The 19,846-nt window shown below is 40.0% G+C and overlaps 1 protein-coding gene across 2 annotated transcripts in view; it reads left to right on the top strand.

The window, feature by feature from the left end:
- The window catches only part of LOC115852719 (uncharacterized), a 32,898-nt gene that overhangs the window by 5,113 nt on the left and 7,939 nt on the right, over positions 1–19,846 (top strand). Inside the window, exons 2-3 of one of the 2 annotated variants that reach the window (XM_030855758.3) lie at positions 17,586–17,667; positions 19,739–19,777. In XM_030855758.3, the coding sequence (XP_030711618.1) occupies positions 17,642–17,667; positions 19,739–19,777 (65 nt within the window). In that variant the 5' untranslated portion in view covers positions 17,586–17,641. The remainder of the gene's footprint in view (positions 1–17,585; positions 17,668–19,738; positions 19,778–19,846) is intronic. The other variant, XM_030855760.3, reaches the window with a different exon arrangement.

Below are 19,846 nucleotides of genomic sequence, written 5' to 3'. Positions count from 1 at the left end.
CTTTTCTATCTAAAATGGTTGCATCCTTCTTCCTGAGACCACCACCTTAGAGTCAGAGATTTGAGCAGAGGGTGTTTTGGGTTCCAGTGGTATATGGGATCATGGGGTCCCAAGATGGAAGCAAAAGCAACGGGGAGGTATCAGGAATTGATCCATCAGGGCCAAGATATATAGCCACATGCCTTATACTCAGCCTTTTCTTTCTGGCCCCTGTAGGGAAGGGAAAGCAGCTTTTATAATTTTCCCTGTATTATGCTACACATTTTAAATTAAACTTTTAAGATAATTATAGATTCACATGTATAAGAAATAACACAGAAAAGTCAGATGTACCCTTTACCCAGTTTTTCCCAATGGTAACATATTGTAAAACAATAGTACTGTATCGCAACAAGGATACTGACATTGATATAATCAAGATACAGAACATTTCCATCACCACAAGGATCCCTCATGTCATCCTTTTCCTTCCTTAGTCCCTCCCTAATAAAGGGACTCCATTTTTATAATTTTGTTATTTGAAGAATGTTTTATAAATGGAATCATACAGTATGCAGCCTTTTGGATGGGCTTTTTTTTTTTTTTCACTCAGCATAATTCTCTTGAGATTCATCCAGGTTGATATATGTATCAGTGGTTTATTCCTTCTTATTTCTGAGTAGTATTCCATGGTATGGATTTACCACAGTTTAACCATTCACCCCTTAAAGGACATCTGGGTTGTTTCCAGTTTTGGGCTATTATAAGTAAAACTGTACGTATTTGTGTACAGCTTTTGTGTTAACACAAGCCTTCATTTCTTTAGTATAAATGCCCAGGAGTGCAATTGCTGGGTTATGTGTTTGTTGCATATTTAATTGTGTAAGAAACTATTAAATTGTTTTCCAGAGCAGCTGTACCATTTTGCATTCTGATTAGCAATATATGAGTGACCCAGTTCCTGTTCTGCTTTTGGTGAAGCAACTTTTTAATTTTAGCCATTTGATAGATGTGTAGGAATAGCTCATTATTGTTTTAATTTGCATTTCACTTATGGCTAGTGATGTTGACATCCTTTCATGTGCTTATTTCCCATCTTATATTTTCTCTAGTGAAATGGCTTTTCATGTCTTTTGCCCATATTCTAATTAAATTGTTTACCTGTTGAGTTTTGAGAGTTCTTTATATGTTCTAGGTGCTAGTTCTTTGTCAGATACATGGTTTGCAAACATTTTCTACCACTCTGTAGCTTGATTTTTCATCTTTTCCGCACGGTCTTTCACAGAGCAGGAGCGTTTAATTTTGATGAAAGCCAATTTATAATTTTTTTTCCTTTTGTGGACTGTGCTTTTGGTGTCAAATTTAAGAACCCTAGCCCTAGGTCCAGAAGATTTTCTATGATTGTTTTCCTAAGAGTTTTATGTTTTACATTTAAGTACGTGGCCCATTTTGAGTTAATTTTCATATAAACTGTTAGATTTAGATTGAGGGGTTTTGTTTTGTTTTGTTTTTGCCTATGGATGTCTGATTACTCCAGAACCATTTGTTGAAAAGCCAGCTTTCCTCCACTGAATTGCTTTTGCACCCTTATCAAAATTCAGTTAAAAGCTACAATAATCAAAACAGTATGGTATTGGCATAAAAAACGGACAGACAGATCAACAAAACAGGAAAAGAATGAAAAGGAAAAAAGAAGAAAATCTTGACATTTGTGACAACATGGATGGATCTCAAGAAAGACAAATACCATATGATTTCACTCATATGTAGAATCTAAAAAACAAAACAAAACAAAAAAAAGCAAGCAAAAAACAATGAGCAAATAAAACAAAAACAAACTCATAGATACAGAGAACAGATTGGTGATTATCAGAGCAGAAGGGAGCTGGAAGGTAGGCGAAATGGGTGAAGAGGGTCAATTGTATGGTAATGGATGGTAACTAGACTTTTGGTGGTGATCACTTTGTAGCGTATACAGATATCAGATTATAATGTTGTACAACTGAAACTCATAAAATGTAATATACCAATTTTACCTCCAAAAAAAAAGTCAGTTGAGCCTATCAGTTGGTGACAAATTCTCTTGGTTTTCCTTCATCTGAGAATTTCCTGATTTCCCCCAGCATTCCTGAAGGATATTTTCAATGGATATGGGATTCTGGATTGACATTTCAACACTTGAAAAGTATTGTGTCACTTCCTTCTGGCCTCTATGGCCTCTAATGAGAAATTAGCTGTCATTCAAATTGATTTTTCTCATATAGGTCCTAGATTTGTTTTTCTCTGGCTACTCTCAAGGTTTCTCCTTTATTTTAGTTATAATATCCAAAGTATGTAAAGAATCAGTAGCAAAACAAATGAACAGAGAAACCAAATAACCCAATTAAAAAATGGGTGAAGGACCTGAATAGACATTTCTCCAAAGAAGATATATGAAAGGCCAACAGGTACGTGAAAAGATGCTCAACATCACTAGTCATTGAGAAAATGCAAATTAAAACCACAATGAGATATCACCTCATGCCTGTTAGAATGGCCATCATCAAAAAAACAAGAGATAACAAATCATGGCACGGTTGTGAAAGGAAAAGGAAACCCTGTTGGTGGGATTGTAAATTGGCACAGCCACTATGAAACACACTATGGAGGATCCTTAAAAAATTAAGAATTAGAATTACCATATAATCCAGCTATTCCATTTCTGGGAATGTAGCCAAAGGAGATGAAAACACCAACTTGAAAAGATATCTGCATCCCCACGTTCATAGCAGCATTATTTATAATAGACAAGACATGGAAGCAACATAAGTGTCCACTGATGATGGATGAACGGATAAAGAAGTTGTGGTCTAAATATACAATGGAATATTATTCAGACATGAAAAAACAGGAAATCCTACCATTTGCAACAGCATGGATGGACCTTGAAGGCATTATGCTAAGTGAAATAAGTCATACAGAGAAAGAAAAATACTGTATGATCTCACTTACATGTGGAATCTAAAAACAAACCAAAAAAAACCCCCAAGTCACAGAGGCAGAGGGTAGAGAGAGGGGGAATTAGAGAAAGGAGGTCAAAAGGTACAAATTTCCAGTTTTAAGATAAATGAGTACTAGGAATGTAATACACAACATGACTATAGCTTACACTGCTCTATGATACATAGGAAAGTCCTTAAGAGTAAATCCTAAGAGTTCTCATCATAAGGAGAAATTTTTTTTTCTTTTTATTGTATTTATATGAGAAGATGGATGTTAGCTGAACCTACTGTGGTAATTATTTCACAATATATATAAATAAAACCATCATGCTGTATGTGTTAAAATTTTACAGTGATGTATGTCAATTTCTCAGTAAAACTGGAAACAAAAAACTAAACAAAAAAATAATATAATATCATCAGGATTTTGATTGAGATTGCATTGAATATGGATTATAATTGAATATAGAAATGACATCTTGGAAATTCCCTGGCTGTCCAGTGGTTAGGACTCTGTGCTTTCACTGCTGAGGGTGTGGGTTCAATCCCTGGTGGGGGAACTAAGATCCCACAAGCTGTGGGTGTGGCCCCCCCGAAAAAAAATGACATCTTTATACTGCTGAGTTTTCCTAACAGGGAACATAGAATGCTTTACACATAGTATGTGTATGTATATTCAGACCCTAAGAGAAACTCAAGACCTTTGGATGGGGATCAGAGAACAGAGCATTTGTTGCTCACAAAGCATCTTGTACCTGTTCCCCACACTAATTCTATTTTCTGCTGTGTCTGCTGTTAACCCATTTGGTCCAGTGAGTTCTTAATGTCAGATATTGTATTTTGTTCTAGAATGTCTATGTTATCTATTGCTATGAACAAATTACCTCAAAACTTATCAGCTAAAACAACAAACATTTATTATCTCATGGTTTCCTAGGGACCAGGAATCCAGGTGAGGCTTAGCTGTGTGCCTCTGGCTCAAGGTCCCTCATGAGGTGGTCATCAGTCAGCTGGCACTGTGGTATCATTGAGGGCTCACCTGGGCTGGGGAAGAGAGTGTGAGGTGGCATCCACTTCGTGGTTGTTGGCAGGCCTTGGGCCCTCATCACTTGGGGCTCTCCACAGGGCTGCCTCATTATAAGGCAACTGTTTTCCCCCATAGCAAGTGTTCAGAGAGTGAGAGTGAGTACAGTGTTCAAGATGGAAGCCACAGTCTTTTTGTAAACTTATTTTGGAAGTGATATCTCACGTCTACCAAATTTATTCAATAAATCCAGACCACACTCAAATGAATACTAGGAAGTGGAGATTATTAGTGACTATCTTAGAGGCTGTCCTACCACAGTGTCTATTTGATTTTTTACTGATTTGAATTCTCTGTTGAATTACTCTAGCTCTTCATCTGTTTTGTCTATCTTTTTGTCTTATTTTCTTTAACATGATAATCATAGCCATTTTTAAAAGTCCCTATCTGCTAACTCCAATATCTAGATTATCCCTGGGTCAACTTCTTTGACTGTTTATCTCTTAATTATCAGTTAATTTTTCCTCCTTCTTTATAAGTTTAGTAACTTTTAACAAAAATATTTATTTATTTGGTTGCACTGGGTCTTAGTTGCAGCTTGCTGGCTCCTTAATTGTGGCAGGCGGGCTCCTTAGTTGTGGCTCATCAGCTCCTTAGTTGCAGCACGTGGGCTCCTTAGTTGTGACATGCATATGGGATCTAGTTCCCTGACTAGGGATTGAACCCAGGCCCTCTGCATTAGGAGCGCAGAGTCTTAACCACTGTGCCACTAGGGAAGTCCCAAAGTTTAGTAACTTTTATTGTTAGCTGGACATCATGGATATGTTGTAGATTATGTTAATTTTTCTCTAAAGGAATATCAAGAAAAATAATAGATACATGTATATGTATAACTGAATCACTTTGCTGTACACCTGAAACTAACACAACATTGTAAGTCAACTATACTCCAATATAAAATAAACATTTTTTTAAAACCACAAAAAAATAAAAAAGGAACATCAAGTTTTGTTTTGGCAGGCTTTGAGGCTTGAATTTAGGTTTCAGTTGCTTGGAAGTATTTTAGTTTTGCCCATAGTTGTAGATGCAGTCCTTATTCCTAGGGGATGCTTTTCTGGAGTCTTAACTGAATGCCTGGAGTATGCACCAAAATCTCTTCACTTTGGCCAGGCCCAGTCTCCAATGTCATCCAGCACTATGTGACTCTGAATTTCCCCATGTGCTCTCAGCTCCCCGAAGTTGTATGCTACGCTGTCTTATCTGCTCAGCCCAGCAGGTGGCCAAGGACTCCAACATCTATACTCAGACCTTTCAGGCTCTTTGCCTATGGTTACCTCCACTTCACTTCCCTGACCCTCAAATTCTGTGACACTAGCAGCCCTAAACCCCAGGCTCTGCCTCTTATACCCAGTAAGAATTCTGCTCCCTGTCTTGGCTCGACCACTCCAGGTCACACTTAGGGAAGTACCCTCAGGAGAAAATCTGCATTGGTTGCTCTCCATGCCTAAAAGTAGTTGAATGTATTTTGTCCCCTTTTATGTTTTATGTTTGTTTATTGTGCAAAGGTAAATCCAATACCAGCTACTCCCTCACGGCTGAAACTTTTAAGTCTTTGAAAAGCCTTAGTGGGAAGCCGATATTTCACCAGCTCTATTTTTTTTTTTTTTTTTGGTACGCGGGCCTCTCACTGTTGTGGCCTCTCCCACTGCGGAGCACAGGCTCCGGACACGCAGGCTCAGCGGCCATGGCTCACGGGCCCAGCCGCTCCGTGGCATGTGGGATCCTCCCAGACCGGGGCATGAACCTGTGTCCCCTGCATCAGCAGGCGGACCCCCAACCACCACGCCACCAGGGAAGCCCACACCAGCTCTATTTTTATTTCCACTGTGCTGTTTCTTTTCCCTAATAGACAATTCACTTTTATGGGTGCCATATCCTCTCTTATCTTTTTGAGGATTTTAATATTTACTTTAAAGTCTCTTTTGATTTTCTCTATTAACTCTTTTCCTTAGTCATTAGTTTTTTTTTGTTTGTATAGCATTGTGCCTCTCTTTTCTACTGTTGGTTTTCTTCAAATATTTGGCAAGTTCTGGCTGAGTGCTCAAGTCTGTCTTTGAGATTCTCTGATGGATTCTCTTTGAATGGTTTTATTTACTGTGAAGTGGCATTAGTCTCTGTGGAGTCAAGATAAGACATTGCTAGGCAGGGTACACTTGTGGTTAGACTTTGGGATAATGGGGGTCCCCAGACCTGCTGGGTGTTACCAGCCATCCAGCAAGGGGCCTCACAATCATTGCTCTCACCTGGTGGTTGATGCATCTGTTTTTGTCTGCTTGCCACAGGTGGGGAAAGAGAGGAAGTCAGTCATCTTTTTGCTTCACATGAATCCCCAAACCAATCATCCCAATAAGTTTCTCTCCTGCTCCCCAGATCTGTCACTCTGACGGACAGAGACTCCCAGGGACTCTCTGCCTCTCACAGTGATGTTCTCCTGCCTGTATTTTGTTCTTTGGTTTCCTCTGTCAACCGCATCCTGCCTGCCTTCCATTTCTGAGAGATTCCTTATGGCTTCTGGTTCAACAGGGTACCACATTTTGCTTTCCAGCGCTATTATGGATTTATTTAAAGATCTACTTTCTTTTACCTCTGTTGTTTGAGGTAGGAGAGAGAGGCACCGTACACAGATGGCAGTCTGATGTCTGGCCTTAGTGGCTCCTGAGAACCTTTCTGTTGTCTTGACACCGAAAGCTGACTTGGCTCAGCATAGAATTCTTGAGTCACAATCATTTTCCCTCAAAACTCTGTAGAACATGACTACACTGTCCTTTAACATTTAGTATTTCATGTGGTAATTCTTATGCCATTCTGATTTCTGATTCTTTTTTCTTTTTAGGTAACCTTTTTTTTTTCCTGCCTTAATGTTTTCTTGTTCTTTACGTTCAAAAATCTTAACCAGGATATGTATACATATGGAAAGCTTGGTGTTACTTTTGCCTCATTAAGTCAATTTAAAATTATATGATTTAAGGGTCAAGGCTTCCTTCACTTCAAGGAATTGCATTTGCACCTTTGTCTAAAATCAACTGACAATATATGGGTCTATATCTAGACTCTATTCTGTTCCATCTCTCTTGACATCAGCAATCTCATACTGTCTTGATTACTGTCCAACTTTACTTTTACAAAATTCTAGGTTGTTGGCACTTCCATATGGACTTTAGGAACAGCATATCAATTTCAACTACCAAAAAAGTTTGCTGAAAATTTTATTGAGATTACACTGAATCTATAGATCAATTTGAGTGTGGAATTCACATTTTAATAGTTTTGAATCTTCTGATTCACGACCTTGGTTTATCTCTTCATTTATTTAGGTCTTTAATTTCTTTCAATAATGTTTTGTAGTTTTTAGTGTACAGATCTTCCACATATTTTTTATCAGAGTATTTCATATTTTTGATGCTATAATAAATGATATTTTTAAAATTTCAATTCCCAATTGTTCAGTGCTATGAACAACTGACTTTTAATACATTTGTTTAAGAGCACTTTTAGGTTCACAACAAATACAATTGGTTTTTACATATTGATCTTATATCCTTCACTTTGCTAAACTCTGGTAGCTTTTTGGATGATCCCACAGGATTTTATACACAATCATGTTGTCTGCAAAATAAAGGCAGTTTTATTTCTTCCTTTCCAATCTGATTACCTTTTACTTCTCTCTTTTATTTTTTAATTTTAATCTTTGTAGTTCATTGAAAGAGGTGATCATCATTTAATGGCTGATTGTATCAAATCTGAAAAACATTAGTATAATCAATGAGCAAAATTATGATATAGATGCAAGTGAGAGGTTTTTGTCTCATTTGCAATTTGCAGCATAAATTGATGAGGGAATGTTAACACAAGTAGTTTTGTAAGTTATACATGTAAAGGGCTGAATCATCGCAGTCATGAGGTTCTGACTCTAGAAATCTGTTACTAAAAGTATACAATTTGACTTCAGGAAAAAAATCAACAAGTGATAATAAATCAGATTTTAGGTTGGTTACTGGACTAGATTAAGCATGGTAAGGGAAGTCTGATATTATGCTTCTTCTTTGACATCGTTGCCCCATTCAGGAGTGTGGTAGGTTTACCGATGGTGTAAGGGATAATTACTTCTATTTCTTAACTTAGTTCACTGTCTAAAACTTCCAGTACAATGTTGCATAGAAGCAATGAGGGCAAACATCCTTGCCTTATTCCTGAATTTAAGGGGAAAACCTTCAGTATTTTACCATCGGGTATATTGTTAGCTCTAAGTTTTTCATAGATGTCCTTCATCAGGTTGAGGATGTTCTTAACTACTCCTAGTTTGCTGGGAGATTTTTTTCAGGAACAGATGTTGATTTTGTCAAACGTTTTTTATGCATCTGTTGAGATAATCATATGATTTTTGTTTTTTAGTCTATTAATATGGTGAATTATATTGATTGGTTTTTGAATGTTGAATCAACCTTGCATTCCCGAGGGTAAACTCCTTTGGTAATGATGTATTATCTTTTTATATGTTGTTGTTTTCAATTTGCTAAGATTTTGTAAATAATATTTGCATCAATGTTTATGAGGGATGTTGTTTTGTAGTTTTCTCATGTCATCTTTGTCTGGTTTTGATATCAGATAATGCTGCACTCATAAAACAAGATGGGAAGTATTTCCTCCTTTTTTTCTGGAAGAGTTTGTGTAGAATTGGTATTATTTCTTCCTCAGAAGTTTGGTAGAATTTACTAGTAAAGCCATGTGGACCTGAAGTTTTCTTTGTGGGAAAGTTAAATAAATTCAATGTCTTTAATAGATATAGAGTTATTCAGGTTATATATTTCTTCTTGCATGAGCTTTGGTACTTTGTGTCTTTTAAAGATTTTGTCCATGTCATCTATGTTGTCAAACTTATCCGCATAGCATTGTTCATAATGTTCCCTTATTTTAGTATCTATAGAATCTGCATCAGTCACCTTTATCATTCTTGATATTGATAATTCGCATCTTATTCATTTTTTCCTGATCTAGTCTATCTAGAGGATTGTACACTTTGTTGAGCTTTTGGTTTTATTGACTTTTTTCTTTTCTTTGTCTGTTTTCTATTTCATTTCTTTTCACTCTGATTTTTAAAATTTCTTGTGCTTACGTTGGCTTTTATTTGCTCTTCCATTTCTAGTTTCTTAAAGTAGAAACTGAGGTCATTGATTTGAGACATTTCTTATTTTCTTTTTTAATTAATTATTTATTGAAGTATAGTTGATTTACAATGTTGTGTTAATTTCTGGTGTAGAGCAAAGTGATTCAGTTATACATATTCTTTTTTATATTCTTTTCCATTACAGTTTATTACAGGATGTTGAATTATAGTTCCCTGTGCTATACAGTAGAACCTTGTTTTTTATTTTTTAATTTTTTTTTACTTTTTGGCTGTGCCACGTGGCATGCAGGATCTTAGTTCCCTGACGCCCCCATGCCCCCTGCAGTGAAACCCACGCCCCCTGCAGTGAAAGTGCAGAGGCTTAACCACTGGACTGCCAGGGAAGTCCCATGTTTATCTATTTTATATATAGTGGTTTGTATCTGCTAACCCCAAACTCCTAATTTATCCCTCCCCCACCCTCTTTACCCTTTGGTAACCATAAGCTTATTTTCTAGAGACATTTCTTATTTTCTAATATAGGTGTTTTTAGTGCTATAAATTTCCCTCCATGTACTGCTTTAGCTGCATCCCACAAATTTTGATATTTTTTCTTTTCTTTCAGTTCAAAATGCTTTCTAACTTTCCTTTTGATTTTTTATTTCATATATATATATATATATATATGTATACACACACACACACACACACACACACACACACACACACACACACACATATATATTTTAGCTGCACTGCAAATCCTGTGGGATCTTAGTTGCCTGACCAGGGATTGAACCCAGGCCCTTGGCAGTGAGCACAGAGTTCTAACCACTAGACTGCCAGGGAATTCCCTATTTCACACATATATTATTTATGTATTTATTTATTTTTGAATTTTATTTTATTTATTTTTTTTATACAGCAGGTTCTTATTAGTTATCCATTTTATACATATTAGTGTATACATGTTAATCCCAATCTCCCAATTCATCACACCACCACCTCACCTCCCCTGCCACTTTCCCCCCTTGGTGTCCATACGTTTGTTCTCTACATCTCATACACATATATTATTTAAAGGTGTGTTGTTTAGTATCCAATTATTTGGGGATTTTTCTAGGATCTTTCTGTTACTAATTTATAATTTAATTCCATGTGGTCAGCGAATGTACTTGAAATTACTTAAATCTTTTATTTTTTTTAAATTTTATTTATTTATTTTTTAACATCTTTATTGGAGTATAATTGCTTTACAATGGTATGTTAGTTTCAGCTTCACAACAAAATGAATCAGTTATATATATACATATATTCCCATATCTCTTCCCGCTTGCGTCTCCCTCCCTCCCACCCTCCCTATCCCACCCCTCCAGGCGGTCACAAAGCACTGAGCTGATCTCCCTGTGCTATGCAGCTGCTTCCCACTAGCTATCTACCTTACGTTTGGTAGTGTATATATGTCCATGCCTCTTTATCGCTTTGTCACCGTTTACCCTTCCCCCTCCCCATAGCCTCAAGTCCATTCTCTAGTAAGTCTGTGTCTTTATTCCTGTTTCACCCCTAGGTTTTTCATGACATTTTTTTTTCTTAAATTCCATATATATGTGTTAGCATACGGTATTTGTCTCTCTCTTTCTGACTTACTTCACTCTGTATGACAGACTCTAGGTCTATCCACCTCATTACAAATAGCTCAATTTTGTCTCTTTTTATGGCTGAGTAATATTCCATTGTATATATGTGCCACATCTTCTTTATCCATTCATCCGATGATGGACACTTAGGTTGTTTCCATCTCTGGGCTATTGTAAATAGAGCTGCAATGAACATTTTGGTACATGACTCTTTTTGAATTATGGTTTTCTCAGGGTATATGCCCAGTAGTGGGATTGCTGGGTCATATGGTACTTCTATTTGTAGCTTTTTAAGGAACCTCCATACTGTTCTCCACAGTGGCTGTATCAATTTACATTCCCACCAACAGTGTAAGAGGGTTCCCTTTTCTCCACACCCTCTCCAGCATTTATTGTTTCTAGATTTTTTGATGATGGCCATTCTGACTGGTGTGAGATGATATCTCATTGTAGTTTTGATTTGCATTTCTCTAATGATTAGTGATGTTGAGCATTCTTTCATGTGTTTGTTGGCACTCTGTATATCTTCTTTGGAGAAATGTCTATTTAGGTCTTCTGCCCATTTTTGGATTGGGTTGTTTGTTTTTTTGTTATCAAGCTGCATGAGCTGCTTATAAATTTTGGAGATTAATCCTTTGTCAGTTGCTTCATTTGCAAATATTTTCTCCCATTTTGAGGGTTGTCTTTTGGTCTTCTTTATGGTTTCCTTTGCTGCGCAAAAGCTTTTAAGTTTCATTAGGTCCCATTTGTTTACTTTTGTTTTTATTTCCATTTCTCTAGGAGGTGGGTCAAAAAGGACCTTGCTGTGATTTATGTCATAGAGTGTTCTGCCTATGTTTTCCTCTAAGAGTTTGATAGTTTCTGGCCTTAGATTTAGGTCTTTAATCCATTTTGAGCTTATTTTTGTGTATGGTGTTAGGGAGTGATCTAATCTCATACTTTTACATGTAGCTGTCCAGTTTTCCCAGCACCACTTATTGAATAGGCTGTCCTTTCTCCACTGTACATTTCTGCCTCCTTTGTCAAGGATAAGGTGACCATATGTGCGTGGGTTTATCTCTGGGCTTTCTATCCTGTTCCATTGATCTATATTTCTGTTTTTGTGCCAGTACCATACTGTCTTGATTACTGTAGCTTTGTAGTATAGTCTGAAGTCAGGGAGCCTGATTCCTCCAGCCATTTTTCGTTCTCAAGATTGCTTTGGCTATTCGGGGTCTTTTGTGTTTCCATACAAATTGTGAAATTTTTTGTTCTAGTTCTGTGAAAAATGCCAGTGGTAGTTTCATAGGGATTGCATTGAATCTGTAGATTGCTTTGGGTAGTAGAGTCATTTTCACAATGTTGATTCTTCCAATCCAAGAACATGGTATATCTCTCCATCTATTTGTATCATCTTTAATTTCTTTCATCAGTGTCTTATAATTTTCTGCATACAGGTCTTTTGTCTCCTTAGGTAGGTTTATTCCTAGGTATTTTATTCTTTTTGTTGCAATGGTAAATGGGAGTGTTTTCTTGATTTCACTTTCAGATTTTTCATCCTTAGTGTATAGGAATGCCAGAGATTTCTGTGCATTAATTTTGTATCCTGCTGCTTTACCAAATTCATTGATTTGGTAGTTTAGTAGTTTTCTGGTAGCATCTTTAGGATTCTCTATGTATAGTATCATGTCATCTGCAAACAGTGACAGCTTTACTTCTTCTTTTCTGATTTGGATTCCTTTTATTTCCTTTTCTTCTCTGATTGCTGTGGCTAAAACTTCCAAAACTATGTTGAATAAGAGTGGTGAGAGTGGGCAACCTTGTCTTGTTCCTGATCTTAGTGGAAATGCTTTCAGTTTTTCACCATTGAGGACGATGTTGGCTGTGGGTTTGTCATATATGGCCTTTATTATGTTGAGGAAAGTTCCCTCTATGCCTACTTTCTGCAGGGTTTTTATCATAAATTGGTGTAGAATTTTGTCAAAAGCTTTCTCTGCATCTATTGAGATGATCATATGGTTTTTCTCCTTCAATTTGTTAATATGGTGTATCACGTTGATTGATTTGCGTATATTGAAGAATCCTTGCATTCCTGGAATAAACCCCACTTGATCATGGTGTATGATCCGTTTAATGTGCTGTTGGATTCTGTTTGCTAGTATTTTGTTGAGGATCTTTGCATCTATGTTCATCAGTGATATTGGCCTGTAGTTTTCTTTCTTTGTGACATCCTTGTCTGGTTTTGGTATCAGGGTGATGGTGGCCTCGTAGAATGAGTTGGGGAGTGTTCCTCCCTCTGCTATATTTTGGAAGAGTCTGAGAAGGATAGGTGATAGCTCTTCTCTAAATGTTTGATAGAATTCGCCTGTGAAGCCATCTGGTCCTGGGCTTTTGCTTGTTGGAAGATTTTTAATCACAGTTTCAATTTCAGTGCTTGTGATTGGTCTGTTCATATTTTCTATTTCTTTCTGATTCAGTCTTGGCAGGTTGTGCCTTTCTAAGAATTTGTCCATTTCTTCCAGGTTGTCCATTTTATTGGCATAGAGTTGCTTGTAGTAATCTCTCATGATCTTTTGTATTTCTGCAGTGTCAGTTGTTACTTCTCCTTTTTCATTTCTAATTCTATCGATTTGAGTCTTCTCCCTTTTTTTCTTGATGAGTCTGGCTAATGGTTTATCAATTTTGTTTATCCTTTCAAAGAACCAGCTTTTAGTTTTATTGATCTTTGCTATCGTTTCCTTCATTTCTTTTTCATTTATTTCTGATCTGATTTTTATGATTTCTTTCCTCCTGCTAACTTTGGGGGTTTTTTTGTTCTTCTTTCTCTAATTGCTTTAGGTGCAAGGTTAGGTTGTTTATTCAAGATGTTTCCTGTTTCTTAAGGTAAGATTGTATTGCTACAAACTTCCCTCTTAGAACTGCTTTTGCTGCATCCCATAGATTTTGAGTCGTCGTGTCTCCATTGTCATTTGTTTCTAGGTATTTTTTGATTTCCTCTTTGATTTCTTCAGTGATCACTTCGTTATTAAGTAGTGTATTGTTTAGCCTCCATGTGTTTGTATTTTTTACAGATCTTCTCCTGTAATTGATATCGAGTCTCATAGCGTTGTGGTCGGAAAAGATACTTGATACAATTTCAATTTTCTTAAATTTACCAAGGCTTGATTTGTGACCCAAGATATGATCTATCCTGGAGAATGTTCCATGAGCACTTGAGAAAAATGTGTATTCTGTTGTTTTTGGATGGAATGTCCTATAAATATCAATTAACTCCATCTCGTTTAATGTATCATTTAAAGCTTGTGTTTCCTTATTTATTTTCATTTTGGATGATCTGTTCATTGGTGAAAGTGGGGTGTTAAAGTCCCCTACTATGAATGTGTTACTGTCGATTTCCCCTTTTATGGTTGTCAGTATTTGCCTTATGTATTGAGGTGCACCTATGTTGGGTGCATAAATATTTACAATTGTTATATCTTCCTCTTGGATCGATCCCTTGATCATTATGTAGTGTCCTTCTTTGTCTCTTCTAATAGTCTTTGTTTTAAAGTCTATTTTGTCTGATATGAGAATTGCTACTCCAGCTTTCTTTTGGTTTCCATTTGCATGAAATACCTTTTTCCATCCCCTTACTTTCAGTCTGTATGTGTCTCTAGGTCTGAAGTGGGTCTCTTGTAGACAGCAAATATATGGGTCTTGTTTTTGTATCCATTCAGCCAATCTGTGTCTTTTGGTGGGAGCATTTAGTCCATTTACATTTAAGGTAATTATCGATATGTGTGTTCCCATTCCCATTTTCTTAATTGTTTTGGGTTCGTTATTGTAGGTCTTTTCCTTCTTTTGTGTTTCTTGCCTAGAGAAGTTCCTTTAGCAGTTGTTGTAGAGCTGGTTTGGTGGTGCTGAACTCTCTCAGCTTTTGCTTGTCTGTAAAGCTTTTGGTTTCTCCATCAAATCTGAATGAGATCCTTGCTGGGTAGAGTAATCTTGGTTGCAGGTTTTTCTCCTTCAACACTTTCACTGCCACTCCCTTCTGGCTTGTAGGGTTTCTGCTGAGAGATCAGCTGTTAACCTTATGGGGATTCCCTTGTGTGTTATTTGTTGTTTTTCCCTTGCTGCTTTTAATATGTTTTCTTTGTATTTAATTTTTGACAGTTTGATTAATATGTGTCTTGGCGTATTTCTCCTTGGATTTATCCTGTATGGGACTCTCTGTGCTTCCTGGACTTGATTAACTATTTCCTTTCCCATATTAGGGAAGTTTTCAACTATAATCTCTTCAAATATTTTCTCAGTCCCTTTCTTTTTCTCTTCTTCTTCTGGAACCCCTATAATTCGAATGTTGGTGCGTTTAATGTTGTCCCAGAGGTCTCTGAGACTGTCCTCAGTTCTTTTCATTCTTTTTTCTTTATTCTGCTCTGCAGTAGTTATTTCCACTATTTTATCTTCCAGGTCACTTATCCGTTCTTCTGCCTCAGTTATTCTGCTATTGATCCCATCTAGAGTACTTTTAATTTCATTTATTGTGTTGTTCATCGTTGCTTGTTTCATCTTTAGTTCTTCTAGGTCCTTGTTAACTGATTCTTGCATTTTGTCCATTCTATTGTCCATTCTATCGCCAAGATTTCGGATCAACCTTACTATCATTATTCTGAATTCTTTTTCAGGTAGACTGCCTATTTCCTCTTCATTTGTTAGGTCTGGTGAGTTTTTATCTTGCTCCTTCATCTGCTGTGTGTTTTTCTGTCTTTTCATTTTGCTTATCTTACTGTGTTTGGGGTCTCCTTTTTTGCAGGCTGAAGGTTCGTAGTTCCTGTTGTTTTTTGTGTCTGTCCCTAGTGGCTAAGGTTGGTTCAGTGGGTTGTGTAGGCTTCCTGGTGGAGGGTACTAGTGCCTGTGTTCTGGTGGATGAGGCTGGATCTTGTCTTTCTGGTGGGCAGGTCCACGTCTGGTGGTGTGTTTTGGGGTGTCTGTAGACTTATGATTTTGGGCAGCCTCTCTGCTAATGGGTGGGGTTGTGTTCCTGTCTTGCTAGTTGTTTGGCATAGGATGTCCAGCACTGTAGCTTGCTGGTCGTTGAGTGAAGCTGGGTGCTGGCGTTGAGATGGAGATCTCTCGGAGATTTTTGCTGTTTGATATTATGTGCAGCTGGGAGGTCTCTTGTGGACCAGCGTCCTGAAGTTGGCTCTCCCACCTCAGAGGCACAGCACTGACTCCTGGCTGCAGCACCAAGAGCCTTTCATCCACATGGCTCCTTAATTTGGGATGATTCGTTGTCTATTCAGGTATTCCACAGATGCAGGGTATATCAAGTTGATTGTGGAGCTTTAATCCGCTGCTTCTGAGGCTGCTGGGAGAGATTTCCCTTCCTCTTCTTTGTTCTCACAGTTCCCAGGGGCTCAGCTTTGGATTTGGCCCCGCCTGTGCATGTGGGTCGCCGGAGGGCGTCTGTTCTTTGCTCAGACAGGACGGGGTTAAAGGAGCCGCTGATTCGGAGGCTCTGGCTCACTCAGGCCGCGGGGTAGGGAGGGTCACGGAGGGCGGGGCGGGCCTGCGGCGGCAGAGGCCGGCGTGACGTTGCAACCGTGCGTTCTCCCGGGGGAGTTGTCCCTGGATCCCGGGACCCTGGCAGTGGCGGGCTGCACAGGCTCCCCGGAAGGGCGTGTGGCTAGTGACCTGTGTTCGCACACAGGCCTCCTGGTGGCGGCAGCAGCGGCCTTAGCGTCTCATGTCTGTCTCTGGGCTCCGCACTTTTAGCCGCGGCTCGCGCCCGTCCCTGGAGCTCTCTCAAGCAGCGTTCTTAATCCCCTCTCCTCGTGCACCAGGAAACAAAGAGGGACGTAAAAGTCTCTTGCCTCTTCGGCAGGTCCAGACTTTTCCCCGGACTCTCTCCCGGCTAGCCGCGGTGCACTAACGCCCTGCAGGCTGTGTTCACGCCGCCAACCTCAGTCCTCTCCCGGCGCTCCGACAAAAGCCGGAGCCTCAGCTCCCAGTCCCGCCCGCCCCGGCGGGCGAGCAGACAAGCCTCTCGGCTGGTGAGTGCCGGTCGGCCCGATCCTCTGCGCTGGAATCTGTCCGCTTTGCCCTCTGCACCCCTGTTGCTGTGCTCTCCTCCGCGGCTCCCAAGCTCCCCCACTCCGCCTCCCGAAGTCTCCACCCGCGAAGGGGCTTCCTAGTGTGTGGACACTTTTCCTCCTTCACAACTCTCTCCCGCTGGTGCAGGACCCGTCCCTATCCTTTTGTCTCTGTTTAGTTTTTTCTTTTGCCCTAACCAGGTACGTGGGGGGTTCCTTGCCTTTTGGGAGGTCTGAGGTCTTCTGCCAGCGTTCAGTAGGTGCTCCGTAGGAGTTGTTCCACGCGTAGATGTATTTCTGGTGTATCTGTGGGGAGGAAGGTGATCTCCGCGTCTTACTCAAATCTTTTAAATTATAGAGGCTTGTTTCATGGTTGAGAATGTGATCTTTCTTGGTAAATATTTCATGTGTATGTGAAACTAAGGCATTCTTCAGTTTTAACCACCATAGTTTTGTAATTATTATTTAGTTACATTTATAGTAATTTGGGGAGGGTATAAAAGCTATTGTCTTGAATCAGAAGATGTCTATTTGACTTCTTCAGGCACCCTGAGGGCAGTCTGTGTGTCCTGTTTACATTTATCCCCTGAGCATTATTCCTGGACCAGAATGAAAGCTCAGCAGACACTGGTTGAATAAATGGATTACACTTAGAAATGGTCATTTTAAATGGTTATTTTAAAAACAAGATTATTGTGTTATGTGACAAGACTGAGTCTTATACACCTTTGTGTCTTTGTGTCTCTACAGGGCTTTGCATACAGCTTGGCACATTGCAGGAGCTCAGGCAGCATTGATGGCATTGAATGGAACAAAAGAGATACCTACAAAGGTGCTTTCTCTGACTGGTTGGGATTTAAAGCCACCCTGAGGCAATGACAAGCTACTCTGGCCAAGGTTGGAGAGGTTGTCCTATCATAAAGCCCCCTAAGACATGATGTCACACACAGACAGTGCTCTCCTGTGAAAGGGAGGGCCTGTGCACTGGACTGCCAGACTTAGCTGAGCTCCGGTGCCCTTCTCAGTCTCAGTCCTGGAGCCTGAGGGGAGGTGAATAGGTTGCCTGTACACTGGTATGGTCAAAGGGTACTCTGCAAATCACTAACGTCATCAGGGTTGGTAGATTTGGTAAGCAGTTTCAAAAGGTTGCGCTCAGTAAACCACCCAAGCAGGTGAAAATTGTCTTTACGACTCCTAGCCTGCCTGTCCTGCATCCCTTTCTACTTGACGTTCCCCCTTTCCCCCTCTTCTTCTCTCACTCAGGACTCATTTTCTCTCCTCCAAACCTTCCCTCAGAAAAAGCCTGATAACTTTGCTCACACCAAGTTATAAATAACTAAAAAGCTTACTGTAGAGTATACTGCTAGCAGTATTCTCAGAGAAGGAAATTCAGTATGAAGGGAGGTGCTGTAGTTCCCTGCAGAGAGATGAAGTGAGCTGAGGCCCGAAAAAGGCCCACTGGATTTGGTGACTAGGAGCATATTGGTGACTTTGGTGAGAGAGGCTTCAGAGGTTGATGGGGACAGAAACAGATTGCAGTGGGCTGTGGAGTGAGGGAGAGGTGAAGAGGGGTGAAGATACGTACTACAGTCAGCTCTCTCAAGGAGACTGGTGTGAAGGGTAGGGGACAATAAGGACTGTATCTGGAGAAGGGATATGGGTTCAAGGGAGAAGGCCTTTCTTTTTTTAGTGGAAGAGATGAGTGATATGTTTAAATACTGATGGGAAGGAGCCAGAAAAGGAAAGGATGAATATACAAGTGAGAGAGGGGACCTCCAAACACCCAGGTTATGAGAAGACCAGGTGAATGGAGTACGAGAGGGGGCTAGCCCCAGAGAGGGGGGCGCAGCCTCCTCCCCTGAAGAGGAAATGACCTGTGAGAAGCAGAGGTTGGATGAGTTTGGTGGCAGAAAGTCTAGGGAACACCTATCTGGTAGCGCGTGTGTTCCCTGGTGAAGGTGAGGAAGGCAGAGGAGGGGCTGGAGGTTTAAAGAGAGGTTCCGAAATAGTCCCTGTGGGGCTTCCCTGGTGGCGCAGTGGTTGAGAGTCCGCCTGCCGATGCAGGGGACACGGGTTCGTGCCCCAGTCTGGGAAGATCCCACATGCCGCGGAGCGGCTGGGCCCGTGAGCCATGGCCGCTGAGCCTGCGCGTCTGGAGCCTGTGCTCCGCAACGGGAGAGGCCACAACAGTGAGAGGCCCACGTACATCTAAAAAAATAAAATAAAAAAAAAAAACGAAATAGTCCCTGTGGAGAATGGGGAACTCACTTGGGAAACAGAGGCTCACCAGGCCACAGTGAGGTCCACCTCACCCTGGAGACATTGACTGTACCACAGTGTCAGTTTATATGCAATTTGACACTGAAGGTGGGATTCTAGACAGGGAATTTCTGAGGCAGCTAGGGAATCTCCCCCAGAACTCCCAAGATTATTCCCAAAATGCTGTATAACACAGAAAATACTTTAAACTGTTCGTAGTTTTTAATCCTTTTTATTTACTATTATAATTAGCCACCTACACCTGGGGTCATTTTACACAAAATGTTTAACAGAGCTATACCTTTTTCCTTAATCCTCTCCCAACCCCGCTTTTCCCATCCTGATTCCCTGGGACCTACCTTTCCAGCTCTGAGGACGTTGAAACCAGCTTTTGTTTGGGGCTCTGAGGTCTTGGGAGAAATTCCTGAGCATTTTCCAAGCTCCTAGTGCTAGCCCACTCCATCCTGAGTTTAGCCTCCAGCTGTGCCCAGCAGGCTCTCCCCTGGATGAACCCTGCTTGTGGAGGTCCTGCCATTCCCCCAACTGCCTCTAGCCCATTGCAATCCCTGCAAGCCACAGAGTAAAGGAACACCAGGACCCTGGGTCTATGTGATGCATTGACTGTTGCCATCTTTTCTTCTTAGACTGAAAATGGTGTTTGGTCTGTGCTGCCAGAGAGAGAGGTAAAGTTTAGGTGGGCCCTGTTACCATGCCCCAAAAGACCAGGAAAGGGGACCCCTCACTTGGTGCCA

The sequence above is a fragment of the Globicephala melas genome, chromosome 10 (assembly GCF_963455315.2).
Source record: "Globicephala melas chromosome 10, mGloMel1.2, whole genome shotgun sequence".
Lineage (NCBI taxonomy): Eukaryota > Metazoa > Chordata > Mammalia > Artiodactyla > Delphinidae > Globicephala > Globicephala melas.
This window is presented reverse-complemented; position numbering and strand designations above follow the sequence as displayed.